The sequence below is a fragment of the Rousettus aegyptiacus genome, unplaced genomic scaffold (genome assembly GCF_014176215.1).
Source record: "Rousettus aegyptiacus isolate mRouAeg1 unplaced genomic scaffold, mRouAeg1.p scaffold_m13_p_11, whole genome shotgun sequence".
Taxonomy (NCBI): domain Eukaryota; kingdom Metazoa; phylum Chordata; class Mammalia; order Chiroptera; family Pteropodidae; genus Rousettus; species Rousettus aegyptiacus.
Genome location: NW_023416286.1, coordinates 28060382 through 28077838, shown reverse-complemented (window position 1 = coordinate 28077838; position 17457 = coordinate 28060382). Strand labels below are relative to the sequence as shown.

General features: G+C 42.9%; 1 protein-coding gene across 2 annotated transcripts in view; it reads right to left on the bottom strand.

Annotated features, from left to right (window-relative positions):
- The window catches only part of ENPP6 (ectonucleotide pyrophosphatase/phosphodiesterase 6), a 93011-nt gene that overhangs the window by 22212 nt on the left and 53342 nt on the right, over positions 1 to 17457 (bottom strand). For both annotated transcript variants that reach the window (XM_016144001.2, XM_036228673.1), the window contains exons 3-5: positions 11483 to 11594; positions 3148 to 3289; positions 2275 to 2454 (exon numbers count right to left, since the gene is read on the bottom strand). In XM_016144001.2, coding sequence (XP_015999487.2) covers positions 2275 to 2454; positions 3148 to 3289; positions 11483 to 11594 — 434 coding nt within the window. The remainder of the gene's footprint in view (positions 1 to 2274; positions 2455 to 3147; positions 3290 to 11482; positions 11595 to 17457) is intronic.

Genomic DNA, 17457 nt, shown 5'->3' with positions numbered 1-17457 from the left:
AAACGTTTTTGAATATAAGGCACTGTTATAGCATTATCCTTTACACATTACACGTATTTTATAATAATTTTTTGGTATCTACTCAATGATTAGTGAACAAATTACAAAAATTTATTCATGTCTAAATGCTAATGTAAAATTAAAGGGCAAATGAGAAGTTGGTCTGCCTGATGTTAAATACCGCCGAAATCAAAGAAAGAGAACTTGTTCTTTGACTTGACCTAGAGCATGTCCTAATTACACTTGAATCTTAAAAGTACTAATTGTATGTCACTAATTATGCTGCTAGTTTCATGATGAAGATGTAAACTCTGTACATTTCCAATATTTAGCAGTAGCTTAGATGCTTATGGCTAAAATTAAAATCAACGGGCCGATGTTGACTTGCTAGCCTTTTAGCCAGCAACTCTTCTTGGCTAGGACTGAATATACAATTGAGTTTATCCACTTAACTCTGAAAGTAGCCTTTGGACTGTTTCATAGAGGTTTTTTTTGAAGCCCCAGGAGTTAAGATTTCTTACTTACAACAACCCATAGTTCTTAACGGAAGTAGGGTGTATTTGCAGAAAGCTTTTGGATAAGGGAAAAATCTGATGACACATAACAGGTCTCACGAACTGTTGTGTCCATCACATGATGAACTGTCACCCAAACACAGGCCCCACTTTTGAATAATCTACCAACTGCTCTCAGAAGCTTGCAACTGCCTCCCTTAAACACCGCGCTGGGAGAAGCGCTTCCGAGCTCATCAGCTGCTGATGCGCGAGCGCTCTGGAAACGGCACCTCCCTAAGCGCTAGGATGGAGATGCGGGGGATCTTCCTTGCCAGGAAAACAGAACTACTTTGCAAGAAGCCATTTACTATGGGACATACTAAAGTGTAAAATAGTCTTCCCAATTTCATATTTAGGGAGTTAATGGGGGGCATTATATCACACTTTCAGGACTTCCACTTCCTGACCCCAGAGTCTGAGAAAAAAGGGGCATCCACCGTGGGAATGGGGAAGGGTGGCATTTTTGGCAACTATGTTCCTCATCCCTAACACAGATAGACCTTAGGCTCTTACGGGAGTGGGTAGAGTTGGGAGGAGAATCTTTCCCTCTGGGCCGAAGAGAAGAAAGCCTAGCCCACCCCAGTGTTCCATCAATACCAGAACCTTCAATCACCACTTGGGATTACCGCTGTGAGGAGGGGTAGAGGTTCCAGGGACACCCAAGGCCTATTCCTGGCACCCCCGTGGTTGGACCTCCACAGGCAGCCGTCCTGAAGGAGAGACTCAATTCCTGGTCCAGACAGTTTTCTCTGGGAGGGAGTGGAAGCCCCGAAGTCTGTACAAGAGTGACGAGGTGACATGGGGAAGACCAAAGGTGCCATTTGTCTCTTCTCATTTTCTCAGGGTGACTCGCCAAGTTCTGCCAGTTATAATTATTGTTTGGAGAGAAGGGCAAGTAGAGGCCTAGTGATCTCAGGGTGCTGAGGACAGTGACTGGGGGAAGTGAGCTTTGTCCCACATCTGTACATTGAGGGAACATACCCTCTTGGGACCGTCCCCCTTCATTGGTGATAATCATAATAAGTGACACATACATCATCCTTACGGTGGGCTCGGTGTGCGTCTATGTGCTTTATTGCAGCCCAGGAGGGAAGCTACGATGATGACATCGCCACACGCATGGACAGAGAAGCAGCAGAGGGCCCCAGTTAGGCAACTGCCCCGTTACCAGTTGACGACAGAGCTAAGATTTGAAGCCGAGCAGCGTGGCTCCTGAGATAAGGAGTTGATCACAGCACACACAGCCTCAGCCTCTGTTCATTCATCACCTTCTTATCTTGGATTTGCTGAGGAAAACAGATCAGACTGCTGGCTTTCTTCCAGAGAAAGAGCATTTTGTATATGCATCTGATATTCCCCAGATTTGCCTGAGAAGTGTTGCATTTCAGCCAACAATAAAATAGCCCGAAAGAGGCTAAGCCCTTAACATGGTGAGCACTGCCCAGCCTTTTTCTCATTTAGTCTCCTCTAAAATTCAGTGTGGTAGATACCAGCATGCCCATTTCACAGAAGGGAAAACAGATACAGGAAGACGAACCACTTGGTGAAGGTCACCTGGCAAGAGAGTGACAAGGTAGGTCATCTGCCTCCTGATGCTGCTCTGTATTTCAGCATTAAAGCTACGGGGCAAAGATCAGGCACAAAGTGGTGGCGAAAGGGGACGTGCTCCACTCCCTTGCCCATCCACCCACCCTCGTCCCCACTTCTTGGTGCTTCTTGCCTCAGAGTATTTCCCAGGCGCTGGCCAAAGGCTCACAACGGGCCCTCGGTCCTTTGCTTGCTGCAGGTCATTCAGGTCGATGTACTTATTCAGCTCGATCACTTTGTCCATCCAGAAAATGTCAGTCATTCCATGATCAGAGAAGATGATGACATTGAGGTCGTCCTCCAGCTCCCGCTCCTGTGGGTAGACAAAGGCAGTCACGACAGCACTGATAGACACGCTCTTGTAAAGGAGTCTCAAAAAGACGTTACGGGAGAGAAGACACTTAACAAGTCTGAATTTAGTCATCTACTCGTCTGCCCCGATGAGACTCAGTTCACGATCACAACAGAAGCACTTTGGAGAGGGGAATGCAAAGGGCAGTCTCCATTCCAATGACGCTAAAGATAACACGGATGGGCCTTCAGCCTTGTAAGGGGCCCTCTCTGCTGTTACCTTTGGCTTTTTCAACAAACTTCTGTGGCAGGTAGTAGGAGGGCTATCATGTGCCTATTTCACAGATGTGAAAAATAAAGACCAGGAAAGTTAAAAAAAATAACTTTCTTAAAGTCGTTCAGCCAGGATGTGGCAGAATCAGATCCGGCGCCCATGTCCATGCCAATCAGGTTACTAGACTTACTAGGTTTGGTAAAGAGCGGGGCCTCCTCGCCAGCAAAGCCAGCTAATAATGGGGATCTGAGTCATTTCCATCCCACTGGCCTGGCTGTAAATTAAGAGGGGTTTGTGGAGAGAAGGGACCCGTCGCAAACTTTGTTGGCCTGGTCAGCTATCGTCAGCAAGAAGGAAGATGTTGAGGGGCGTGACAGTCAAGGAGACAGGAAGACAGTGACGAGAAGGAAGGTTAGCTTGAAGGTTCTCGTTTTTGGTCACCTGGATCCACTTGGTCATGTACTTCAGGACGGTGTCCACGGCCTTCAGGGCGTCTTTTCTCTGAGGTGACAAGGGGCCGTGGTGGTGACCTTCCACGTCGATGCGCTCGTGGTATATCGCTGCCAGGTCGGCCCGGCCACTCCTGGAGGGAGCGGGGCAAAAGAGGCACAGCTGAGAGGCCCCGACGGCTGTCTCACCCAGCAGCCCTCTGTGGAGGCATTGGCACCCCCCATCCCTGCGCTGCGGACCAGGCACAGCTGATACCTTAAAATGAACAAGGTTGGACAGGCAAGGGGGAAATAGGAATATTGCGCCAAGAAGTGCCGGTCCTGAGCACATTGGTGACAGAAGTCAGAGAGCATGTTTATGGGTCACCCCTTCTCTTGGCTCATGTGGCATTTCTCATCATGTCCCAAGAGCTGGAAGATGTGGTCACAGGCAAGCGATGTCTGATAGCTTCACCCTCACCACTTGCTGTCATCGGAAGATCAGAAAAACTAGAAGCAATCATTTAAATAATGGCTGTTCTGTCATTGCTGGAATTTAGGGAAGCCTCTAAATAAAACACGTGACTATGGGTTTCACAGAATAAGAACAAGATTTACCACAGTGACCTAGTGGGAGGCAAGTAGGTTAGTGTCAGGGCCCGACATCAGCAGATACCCACAGGACCCCTGTTCTGTGGAGACACATGAAAGTCAGCTCCAAGGTGGATACAGTGAATTTTGGCAGTGACCACACTTCTATGTTTCCCAGAAAGACCCTGGTTCTGGAAAAACACCCCCTCTTGGCCTGAGTACTGACGTAAAAAATCCAAGCTATTTAACCCTTGATGCTGGGCTAAGAATGACCAGGAACTAGTGATATAAACCGGAGTCCTGGAGGGGAGAAAAATGCCACGTACGGTGCCCTCCCTCCTTCACACAAGGCTTTCCATCACGTCCTCCCTCCCCAGCTCTGAATTTGTCTACTACCTCCTTTCAAAGCACCTGAACAGAGCTATAATCACGACAGCAATGGTCACTATGGTAGCAGTAATGGTAACTGATGAAAACAGAAGCAACAGGCGAGAAATTAAAGCTAATTCTTTCATGGGATTTTATAAGGGTTAATAATTAATACTGGGGCAGATTGCTTAATTTCTTTTGAAAAGCAGTATTTTAAGCACACATACACACACAGGGTGTCTTGGTCTCTCCCGGTGTGGCCTCCCCACACTTGGAACGTGAGGAATGAAGAATAAAAGAGTGTGTGTCCCTGCTGGAGTTGAGCGATCCACAGCGGGGGCAGAATAGCCTCACGGTCGTTCAGAGAACATGGTGTACACGACCAGAGTTAAACCGCTCCTGTGGGCCCTCCGGGTCTCAGAGGACATGTTCCCTCTCCCAGGAAGCCGGCTTGGACACCTGGACTCAGAGGGTGGCCCTTTCGGGGGCTCCCGTGGTGCTTCAGACTCACCTTGGAGTTAGGACTTTTCATCCTGGCTGGAATTGCTCTTTATATGTCCCTTTCCCTCTCTAAATTGTGAGGTTTTTTCGCTGTAGGGGTGGTGAATCATTCTCCATTGTATCTCAGCTCTAGCCTGGGACTTGGCACACAGTAGGTCCTCTATAACTGTCAGCTGAATATATAATAATAGTAATTCCTCAGTAAATGATAGTTACTCTGGGTGAGTCGCTATGTTGAGGGCCTTTGCATACATTATCTTCTGCTATCCTCACAACAACCCTGTAAGTTAGGGATATGTTGAACAGAGAGTTCAAAACAGCTGCTAGCAACACACAGCTAGTGTGAAATGGAGCCAGGACTCAAACCCAGGTGGGCTTGACTTTGTCACCCTGAACAGAACCACCAGATATTCTGAAAGATCTCAACAGCCCACAGCACACCCTGCTTAACCCAACCAATCATGTGGAAATGCTTCTTATTCTCTTATAAGAATTCTGCCAACCCCAGGAAAGCTGATGTGAGGTGAGGCAAAGGGAGTCGCTTTCACTTGACGTACCATGCTCTGTGCCTGTGGGTTAGATGTGCCCGGGACTACACAAAAAGCGTTCTTACAGGAAAGCATTTGCAGATTTTGTAGACTGGAAATCGGTCAGAAAGAGTTCTAGGAGTTACTCAAGGCCTCACAGATCTCTGCGGCATGGCTAACTGGGAATGCTAGCCTTCTACCTCCAAGGTCAGAGCACTTTGCCAGCCTGGGATTTGCATGTCCACATCTGCTCCATTCACCGCGCCAGGAAGCAAGTTCCAGAGAATGTCCTGGCATCTTTCCTCATCGTGGTCACGCTTGCCAAGGGACACACCATTAATGATGCTGTGATAGTCTCCTGCGTACCCAGAGGTGCGCCTCATTCATGGTTATGAGAACACGTTGGTTTCAAGGTAAGTTACAGTGCTAGTCAAATATGTTTTTCTCTTTTCTGAAAAGAGAAAAACAAACTGTCCCTTCTTTGACAAATACCACAGCCACCATTCTGCACAATGGGGATTGGATTACGGTGTTATTTAGGTGTATCCCACAAACGATATTATCATTATTTATACTTGCTGATGTGTGAATGACTAATCCTAACTCTCTCAGCATCTAGAGACAGCAGAAAACAAACAAAAAAAAACCCAAACCACTTCAAGGCCTGTCAGTGTGTAGGCAGTGGGCAAACGTTCTTCCTGGGTAACGGCATTTCCGTACACGTCCCTACACTGTTTTGAGGCCCAAGGTCATTACACTGATGGGTGGATGGCTCTACCTCCATCATTATGTTCGAGCATATTGAAACCTTCCAGAAATCATTCCCTGGGATAAGCCTCAGCGCGCGGCTGCTTTATGCACTTGCATCTGTAGCATCCCAATGCGTGATTCACGCAGCACAGCTCACGTTAGGCACATCCACTTCCAGGGTGGGGTTTGTATGCGGGGGACGTTTCACAAGCACGGTTACTGTTGCAGTAAAGTTCAATAAAACGCTCTTAAGTCATTTTGTCTTAGACACCTCACTTTACTAGAGCAGCCACTAGGCTGGTTTCTCTGAGGCTGTTTGCCATATTCGCAAACCACCATGTGATCAGAAAGCCAGAGAGTCTCACAGATGTATCTGATGGCTCTGTGTCAGGAAGCTGTCAACTCCAGATGCCAGTAACAGTGGGTCTGGGATGCTTGAGAATTGGGGTTTCGTACATGTGCCTTTTGTGCAAGGATTTCGATGCCAGAGTCTCACTGATTCTTTAGGAGCCTAAGCCTTCAAGGGCTGAGAGCGCTTGCCTGTTTGGAGTTTAGCTGACAAATTCTTGGTCGCCAGCTGTTTTCCACATGGCTCTGGTCTCCATCACAGGTCAGCTCATTTGTAACGGAGCGGTTGGGTGAGGAGCGATGGGTGGAAATGTCTGCGGATCTGTTATTGGCTATTTATAGCTTTAAGGTCCAGGAACCGTGCCAGAAGGACATGTGGCCATCAGCCCAGTTACCTGAGAGCTAGAAAGGGCCCCTAGCCCTGGGGTTTCAGGGACATTCAGGTCCCCCATCACCTTAAGATTCTGTCCAGATTTCTTTTCATTGTAAAAAGTTTATAATGTCACATCCATTTTTCTTACTGAGGTGGGTTAGAAAAAGAGAAAATTAGGGAGATAGAAATGGAGGCAATTTAAAAGAATGGTTGAAGTTATTGACTGTTAAGAAAAACAATAAAATCTTAGAAATAAGGCCAAAAAAACAATCGCTCATCTTTCAGTGTTGTATAAGGGCAGCATCTAATAAGCTTGCTTATGGGTCACTAGACTTAACTACCAGTTAGATCCTATACTCTGTAAACTTAGCTGTTAACCTGTAGGAAAGTGACAAGATGAAATTACTTTCGTCTGATAGAGACAATAATCGTATCCTATCATTCTCCATCATTCTTTTTCTTCATGTGTGTTTTTCGAATTCCCCTTTTAACCAGCTTTCTCATCTCCTGATTCCTTCAGGAAGAAGTTCTTTTGAACTTTGGCATAATTCTCATATACTTATATAGTGAGCACAGAACAAAATTCTAATTTTGAAAATTATACTTTGACAAGGCATTGGAACGTGCCACATCTGGGTTCATATCCTGGCTTTCTTCTTGCTAACCTGGACATCTCTAAATATCTCTAAGCCTCAATTTCCCATGTGAAAAACCTTCTCCAAGGGCTATACTGGGTATTAAATGAGCTGGTGTTTGTGAAGCGCTCGACACACAGTAAAAGGGAGGCAAAGGGAAGGAAACACCTCCTGTTTCTCTTTTTCGCACAGACATGCATCTAGACAGCTTTTCCCTGTGGGCCAAGCAGAGAGGAGAAACCAGTCTCTGCTGAGCCTGTATTCTCGCCCCTTCTTCCTCAGAGCCCACCAGGAGGAGAGAGAAAGGCCAGGACATTGGAGCTGGCTGCCCCGTGGCCTGTGGAAGAACCGTCTCATCATCCGCTCACTCCTTAAGTGGCACCAGCAGCCGCGGAGGTTCTGGGGTCCTGGAGGAACTCCTCTGGAGCCTTTTCCATACCCTGGAGCTTGACAAAGGACAGCAGCTGTGTGCCCCGCTCCCGCGGCCCAGCTGTATTTGACCAACCGTTTTGAGAGGCTGCTTCAGTCCATCTGCCTGGACCAGCCTGGAAGCAGCGCCCGGCCCTCCGGACAGCCAGGGCTTCCTTTGCCGCCACAGCCCCCACATGAGCTACGCGGCTCCAGCACCTCTTCCTGTCTGCTGAAGCATGAGCGTCCTGCAAACAGAACTTCCAGGAGGATGGATTAAGTGCTGTGGGTCACAAACTGCTTTCTTTTTTGACAGGCAAGGTGGCAATGTGGGCGGGAGTATTGCCTGGGTGTCCTCTCAAGGTACACAAAGCGCCAGTGACTGAGGCCGCATGCTCCTGAACGCACAAAACACTGAGCAGACCACCGAGGCCGCCGTCCACCTCCTTCCTGCACGAGCCCCAGGCCCAGCACAACCCCAGAGAGGAGATCGGCAAAGAAACAACCCTCCACTTCCTCTCCCTCCCTTAGTGCATTTCAGGGCCTCTTGGAGGTGTGGGTGGAGATAGGGAAAGGCTGAGGAATTGTTTCTCAAGTAGTTTTCAGTCACTTTACTCTCAGAAGAGGCCCCAGGACATTGGGTTCTAATCTCCCATGGAAAGAATTGGGATCCGGCTCCACCACCTACTAGCTATGCGAGGCCTGAGGTAAGGTATTTAACTGTCAAAGAGTCTGTTGGCTTCTTTTGTAAAAGGGGACAATAACACCTATGGAGTCCTGTGGATATAGAGCAAGCTGGGTCAACGGCAATAAAGTCTTTGACACAGGGCTAGCGGATGGGTGTTAAAAACACCAACTCTCTTGCCCTTCTCCTTTCCTCTACACCAAAGCTGTCCAAGTACAAAGGTAATATCTGACGAGGGTACGCTTGGGGCAGTAGAGCTTTAAGAACACTAGAGGCAACGTCCAGATCAAACGCGGAAGCCCGCCAGCCCTTCGCACGCAGACACGTGCAGCTTCTCGGCCAGCCCGGACCCTTTGCAGAAATGCTGTCAATGCTGTCCCTGGGTAGAATCTCGGGTTCAAGACCTTGGCTGTCTCTCCTGCCTCCTGCCAAAGCCTATCTATCCTGTGCATATTTCGTCTGCTCCTCCAACTAACAGCAGAGTGGATAAAGACACTCTACAAGCAGTACTGACTGGGAGAAGAAGTGTGTGTGTGTGTGTTTGCATACTTGTGTGTGAAAATTCTAAGTGCTCTTCAAATTACAGCTAGAAATTTGAGATATAGCTGAAAAGAAACCAAGAAGAGGGTACGGAGCTCTCAATATGCTCCTTCATTTGGGGCTGATGAAAAGATAAATAATTATACGTCCTTGCTTAAACACGGACACTAAGAAAATTAATGATTCCTTTGAGTCACATTCTTACATGAATAACCTGCTACTTGCAAAGTAGTCTCGATTGTTCTAGATATTCTAGACTGGGCAAATGTCGGCTCATAATTTTTGAAAGAAATGAGATATGTTCCAATAATGCATAGGTTGTTTGAAAGAGGTGCCTCTTTTTCTTTGAGGGAGAGCCTAAGTTATCTTACTATCTTCCATGGGCAGTAAGTATCATCTGGCCAATTATTTTTCTCCTCATTTTTTTTTCTCACTCTCATTTCAAGCCCTTCCTAGTTTTAGAGACAGTGGGTCTCCATCTCTCCACTCACTCTTTAAAACAGCTGTTTCTGGTGGACCTGTTGACTTTTTCAGTATGAAGACCCCACATGACAACTGTCCTAGCCTAATACCATCCTGCCCAGCTCCCGGGGATCATTCGCATGGTGGACCATGTGAACACCATCCCCTGGAGCTCAATGACTACAATGTTGGGCAATGTGGTAGCACCAGGACACACCATGCAGAGGCCTGGTGCAAGGTCACTTCTCAGTTCTTTAGAGCCGTTTCTCTCCAGGGAAATCCAATACCTTTCTAAAAACAAACATGCATATACGCACACCGCCACCAAAAACAGTACCCTCTTCCTCATTTCTAAATGCTATGCTCCAAGATAATCTGTGATTCCCCAGAGTTCCATAGCTATGCAATGTTGCTTAAAAAGGAAAAAAGAAAAACTTTCTCAGTAACAAAAGAAACAGAAACAGAAACTTCTCTTGGAAACAGAGCCTAGAACTTATTCCTCCAGAATTGCACTGTGCCTCAGGTTGGGGAAGCCTGCCTGGACTGGCCAGCTTGCAGGTCAGCACTGACATGGGACTCTTGTGGCTGTGTGATCCATGCTTTTCTACCTGAGAGTTACTGGGTAGAATACGGTGGGAGACCATTCAGCTATCAAGACAAGAGGAACATGAAAAAGATTATATTGCCAAACAGAGTGTTGCATTATTTGGAGGTGTTTATGCGACAACTAAGTTCCAAATTTTCATATTTGGCATGGCAATAGGCTGTAGGGATGGGTAGCATTTTGGATATGTTGGAAACAGCATAAAGCCATCGCAGAGTTCCAGCTCTACTCATCTGCTGTGTGCGCTACGCCATTCTGCTTTGCTTGCACAAACTAGGCTGAAACACAGCATTCCAACTTGCCATGTATGTGGTTTTCTAGACTTCTGGGCAAGAGAAAGAAAGCAGAGTAGATAGGAGCCAGGATCACATAACACACCTGAGTTACAAACCATGTAGTGAGGAATATTTATTTAAAGTTTACTTCTTCCAGATCTCCTCAAAATACTCTAAACTTTTCATTTGTTCCCTCTTATTTTTAAGTATTTTAAACCTATTTTCTCTCCAACTGGTCAGTTAGAGCCTGAACCTTCATGTGCCCTCTTAACAGGTCTCCCCGAAAGTGGAATGGTTCTAAGAAGCAGCAAAGGCAAGGGTATTGTTTTCTCTTTTCACAGCTCTGTGGGGGCAATTGATGCTCCCCATGGTGGCTGGCTGGTGGTGGCAAGAATGGTATTCACAATCGGTCGACTCTCTTTGAGGCACTCTTAGTTACCGTCAATTCTGTGGCTGGTCCTGGTGATCTGTACTCTGTGTGCACAGTGTGCCGGCGCTCAGGGTCTGCCCAGCTCGAAGCCAGGCTCTTCCTCTTGGGAGGGCGATAGCCCTTCCTTGGTCTCCACACTATGATTACTATGGGTTTCCTGCCTTGTCTCCACCCAGGAAACCCACTCAATAGCTGGGGTGACACCGTGTAGACCCCCAACCTGGGCTCCCATCCTGACTTCCACTTTCAGTGATATCTGAGACTGACTTGAGCCCTTGTCCTGACCTTTCTTGTAGATCATTGCCTTGACAGACTCTTGTGTGCTCTTCAGGACAGCATTACTAATTTTTGCATTTTTTTTAGACTGTGAGCCATAGTTCTATGGGGGGGAAAGAATTAAAGTTTTATGTTCTAATATGTTCATGTGCTATGTACATTTTCAAGAAGAGCATAGAGTAAGCCATTTTCCAAACTTATTTCACCACAGATCTTCCCTTTTTACCAAGTATTTATTAATGTCTTCTGAGATACAAACATTCACTAAATCGTGATTAGAAAAACGCTGACATTCCTATTGCTTCTCCATTATCCATCAATATAAAGAAGAAAGTCTCAAACCCTTGGGGACTTTCTTTCTCTTAGTTCAACATTTCCAAAGAATGCCCCTGCCTGAAATCACTCACTCACAATTATTCTCTGTTAGTAGTTTACAATCACCATGTGAGAGGCTCACCACCTCTCTGAGACGTTATTTCACCTATAGCAAGCCTTCTTAACTCACATTAGCACTCATTATTGGTCCTGGGAACAAGGAAGAACAGTGGTATGACTAAGAATTTGAAACACTTACTTGAAGGAGTCGAGAGCGTCACTGACTGCATTGGCAAAATTGATATCCGTCGGGACATTTTTATATTCTAGGCAGTACGTGGGTCTGACACCAAGAATCTCAACTTCGCAGCCTAAGAAGGAAAAAGATGGTAAGTGGTTACTTTCTTCAGTAATCGAGGTAGGGTTATGAGCCTATTTTAGGAAGCGAGCACCATTTGTCCATGTTCATGAACTAAAAAGAAATTATTGCTGATAAGTGATATATTTAACCGTAATTTTTTAACTGGAGCAAAGGTTGTCAAATGTCATTTTTATGCAACACTGGGGTCCCCTGAAAAGGACAAGCAAAAAACAGTTAATGATCGTCTTTCCCGATTCCCGAATTCCCAAATTTTACACAACAAATTAAATTAGTGCACAAAAAATGTCTCAATTAAAACATTTTTTCTATAGATTTTTAAATAACTACTGAACCTTTTACTGTATCATCGCCCATTCTAGAATCAAATATTAGATACTATCTGATTATTTCAGGAATAATAAAATAACTATTTCATGAATTTAACTGGACTTAGCATTACTGCACTAGATTAGGAAACCTAAAATTCAGTGAGTGAAAGCACAGATTCTGAGTTGTGACCGTTCCTCTCCCAAATCAAAGTAAAAGAATAAAAGGCATTCAGATGTTAGGAGTTGCTGTGGCCTCAGCTTCTCTGGTTCTACAGTCCCCTGGAATGTAGAAGTAATTGCTCTGAGGAAGAGACATCTTATTATTAGAAAATAGGCAAGCGAGAGATGAGCCTGTTTCAATTTAAGTTATGTATATTTATTGAGCACCTACTGTAAACTAGTTACTATATTCAGACATAGTGGAAACAGAAATTTATCAGTCAGGGTCTCTTACCTGGAGCATCCCAAAGAGGAGTCCAGTGGGCAGAAACACATCAGAAAACTGTGTACTATGAGAAGTCCAAGTGAGGTGCACACTTACTGGGTGGGATGGGGCCTCAGATGGGGGACATTTCCTCCTGGAAGCCTTCCTCAAAGCCCCGTGTTGGGCTCAGTCTTACGAACTGTGTTTAGTCAATGCATAGAGGGAGTGGGGGGTGGTAATGGGAAAGAAAGGACGTCCCAAGCAAAGAGAGCAGCAGAAGCAAAAGTTCAAAGTGAGAAACAATAAGGTGTATGTGGAGAACTGTCAGCACAATAAAATTCCAGACAGGTGGTGTCAGGAGACCAGATGGTGAGCTTTCCTGTAGCCCAGGAAAAATGATTTCCAAGGTGGAAGTAAGTAAAAGTGGGACAAGTTGGGAGTGCGGGGAGAAAGGAGAAACACATTAACCTCACTCTTGGGTACATCTGGTTACAGCTGGTAACCATCTGGTCTACAGTTGATTACAACTGATTTATTAGAAGGTGGGGCAGCCTCCAAGCAGAATTCCTTAATCCAGCATGCCATAGCAAGCTCTGAGTGCTCCATGGAGACTCCATCTCTTTCTGCCTGATATCTTTGGTTCAAACAGAACAAGGCTATCTAAGCAATTAAGAGTGGGATTTGTTGAGTAGGCTGAACAAGGAGATGACCCAAAAGTAAATCCTGCTTGTGGGTTCTTGGAAAATATTCATTATCTTAAGAAATGCCAGTAGAATCTTTACTGGTGATAGCCCTTAAGATACCTGTGTTTTATCTGTTGAAGCTTGTTTATGAATGTTTACTGTTTTCTCAAAGCTGTTTGTTCAACAGTATAAGAGAGCCATGCTTTGTATCCATTTTGTGCTCAGTGGCAGCAACCCAAATGCAAATGAGAGACCACCTATCCTTCGAAAGATTAACAGCCTAATTCAATGTGGCCAGGTATCTGCTTCTGGCATATCTGATACATAGTTATGTGAGTTTGCAAGTAATGGAATTTTTATCGTAGTTTTGATGATAAAAGAAACTGCGCACTTTTTGTTTTTAAATTAATCCAAATCGTAAGTGTTTTTATATAATTATATTTATTAATATTATCAATTATGCATTCTCTTAATGCTTTTATTGGATTAAAATGAATCTAGACCTAACACTGGTATAGTAATATAGTTTGCCTGAGAAATTTACATTTGCCTTGGTTAAAGGAAAATATAAATTTCTTTTATTGACTAATTACATGTAGAATTCTATAGTAAAGTTGGAGACAATATGTGGCAAAGTAGATCTGTGTGGTTTTTTTTTTTTAATTACAATGAATTTTAACTTAATCAAGAACCGTGGTAACATCCTCCCCAAGGCTAAGGATAGGACAGGAAAATGGAGAGAATTCCCCAAATTCACAAACCCTTCGCTGAGTGCAAGGCAACAGCTCATCAAAGGCTAGAGAAGAACACCAGGGTAGAGAGATATCTTCCAAGTCACAGAAAGTTGGAGACAATGCTGGAGGGAAAAGAACTCTTCAGTGATTCAAAAAGTTGGCAGCATAAACTCTCCACATAAAGAATAGAGAGTTTTCCACTGGGCAAATTCCAAGCCCAGCTAAAGGGATGTTTCTATCTTTCCCCATGACATTTGAAGCTAGTGGCAAAATGAGTCTAAGTGAAACTTCAAAAAAGCCCAGACCCAGCTTAAATACAGATTAGATTATTTTCTTCTACCCAGAGGCCTAACCTAGGGAGGGGCATGAACTTTTCTGGGGGAAAAGATCATTTACTATACTCTCTACTGTTATTTTTTATACAATGTTCAGCATATAATAAAAATCATGATATATATTAAGAAGCAGTGAAATGTGCCCCATAATTAAGCGAAAAATAGTCAACAGAATCAGATCCACAGGTGACACACATGCTGACTACGAAGGGTAAACATAAAAGAAGTTTCTTTAAAATATTATTGGCTATGTAAAGCAAAATTAATAACGATGTATTGTGGGGTTTACAACATATGTATAAGTAAAATAGATGATAAGAATATAGAGTATATATGTGGACAAATTACATTGTAAAATTTAAAAACTCTAACATCATTTGTGGAGTAATATAATATTATTTCAAGGTTGGACATGAATTAGTTAAGAATGCTTGTCTAGAATAACCATCAAAAAATAAAATCTGAAGTCAAAAGAGAAGATATAATAATATTCTAAAAGTACTCGATTAATGGAAAAGAAGATAGGAAAAAAGCAACAGAAGAATGAAAACAATTAAGACAAATAAAAAAATAATACAAAGATGGTAGGCTTAAATCCAACCATAACAATAATTACATCAAATGTAAATGGACTGAACACTTTATTTAAAAGAGAGAGATGGTCAGAGTGGGTAAAAAATTAAGACCAAAATGTATGCTATCGATTAGAGAGAAATTTTAAAAATATAAATACTTTAGTTAGGAAGAAATAGAAAAAAGCTTATACCATGCAACAATAAGTATAAGCAAGTTTCTATGGTTATATGTCAAAGTAAAATTCTATAAGATAACAAATGATAGTGAAAATGGGCAACTGGAACTCTTGTCATATTCTGGTGGGACAGTAAAATGAAGGTCACTTCATAAAATTGTTCAACAATTTCTTATAAAGTCATCTACCCTATAAACCAGGATTTCATCCCTAGATATTTGCATAAGAGAAATGAAAACATATGTCCAATAAAGACTTATATAAGAATGTTCATTGTAGCCTTAGTTATAACAGCTTCAAACTGAAAATAAACCAAATATCCTTAAATAGGAGAATGAAAAAACAATTTTTGATACGTTTATGTTATGAAATACTACTCAGCAGTGAAAAAGAGTAAACTTTATACATGCCGCACATGGAGTGAAATCTCATAAACATTACGTTGAACAAAAGAAGGCAGACATAAAAGAGTATAGGTCGTAGAGTTCCATTTATAGGAATCCTGGAAATGGACAAAACTAATCTAAGACAATACAAATCAGAAAGCATTTGTCTCTAAGGTGGTGAGTGGTTGACTGGAAAGAGAAATGACTATGGAAAAATTCTGTATCTCGATTTGAGTGGTAGCTACACAGGGGCAGGGGATTTTGAAAATGTATCAAACTATACTCTTAGGATCTTTTATGGTATGTAAATTGTCTCAAAAATTAAAATAATTTGAGTATCCATAATGTGCATAATTTTGTATTAAGAATTAAATAACGTTAAGTAAAGATAGTAGTGTACTATAATAATAGTAACAATAATAATAATCTGTTATTGCCTGGCTACTACTTGGTATAATTCTTACAAATCTTGTAAGATAGCTGATAGGGCCTTTATTTTACACACGAGGAACTGAGTTCGAAAGGTTGAAGAGATTTTCCCATTGTTACAGGATAAATGTGAGGAAGAGCTAGTATAGTCTTGCTTTGCTTAACAATGAGGATGTGTTCTGAGAAATGTGTTGTTAGATGATTTTGTTATTGTGAGAACATCGCATCATGCACTTACACAAACCTAGATGGAATAGCCTACTACACACCTAGGCTATACAGTATCACCTACTGCTCCTAGGTTACAAGACTGTACGGCATATTACTAGACTGAATACTATAGGGAACTGTAACACAATGCTTTTTGTGTATCTAAACACAGAACAGATACAGTAAAGATGTGGAATAAAAGATAAAAAATGGTAGACCTGTAGAGGACACTTACCATAAATGGAAACTGGAAGTTTCTCTGGAGGAGTCAGTGAGTGGGTGGTGAGTGAATATGAGGGCCTAAGATATTACTCTACGGTACTGTAGACTTTACATTTAGGCTACACTAAATTGATTTTTTTTAAAAAAACACTTTTTTCTTTAATAATAAATTAACCTTGCTTACTGTAACTTTTTTACTTTATAAACTCAAATTTTTAAAAACTGATTCTTTTGCAATAACACAATATAAAGTGTAAACTATTGTACAGCCATGCAAAAATATTTCTTTATATCTTTATTCTATAAATTTTTTTATTTAAAAATTTATTTATTTTTATTTTTAAAATTTTTTTGTTAAAAAATTAGACACAAGCACACACATTAGCCTAGACCTATACAATGTCAGGATCATCAATATTATTGTCTTTCACTTCTACATCTTGTCCCAGGAGAAGGTCTTCAGGGCAATGACTTGCATGGAGCTGTCATCTTCTATGATAATAATGCCTCCTTCTGGAACATCTCCTGAAGGACCTGCCTGAGGTTCTTCTTGAGGAGGTTTCACTCTTTTTAGTAATATGTCTATGGTGGTTTGCTTGGTTTGTTTCTTTTTCTTTTCCGTCTTTTTTTTTCTTTTTCTTTTTTGGTTATAGATTTGCTTGCAAGTACATAATACACCATAAACATTCCTCTCTATTAACGAAAATTTTTTGGCATTGGGGTTTATGTTTTCGAACTTTTTTAAGGAGCTTGTTGAGGTCTGCAAAAGCTTCTGCTAAACACTTCATTGTGAATTTTCTTAGGGGTTAATTTTTTTTCTTCTCCAGCAGCTTCCTCTTCTCTTACCTCTTCTTCAGTTATGTGTTTCTGTTTCAGAGTTCTAACAACTCTTCATTAGTCAGCTCCTCAGGAAGCACCTCTAGGAGCTCCTCAAGGCCATCCTCATCCACACTGGGTGAAAGTTGCTTGCCATCTCAACAACAGCCTTGTTGATTTTTGCAATCTCTTCATTCTCAGCAAACACTTTGAAGTCTGGGATGTGTTCTTAAGTGTATTCTTCCAGATGCCATTCGTACACCCCTTGATGACATCAACTCAAGCCCAAGCAAGGTTCTTGATATAGTCATAGATGTTGTAAGCTTTCCAGAATTTCATCAATGTCTTCTCCGCGTCTTCCTCAGTTGCGTGGTAGCCTGGGCAAATGTCCCCCTCAGGTAATAGGCCTTAAAACTGCTATAACTCCTGGATCCATTGGTCGGATCCAAGAGGTGGTGTTTAAAGGGAGAAAACCCACTTAGATAATGTAGGAGTGCATCTTGGAAGAGGAGCTGGGTCATTCATGACTTCTCATTGCTCCTGTGGTACACTGG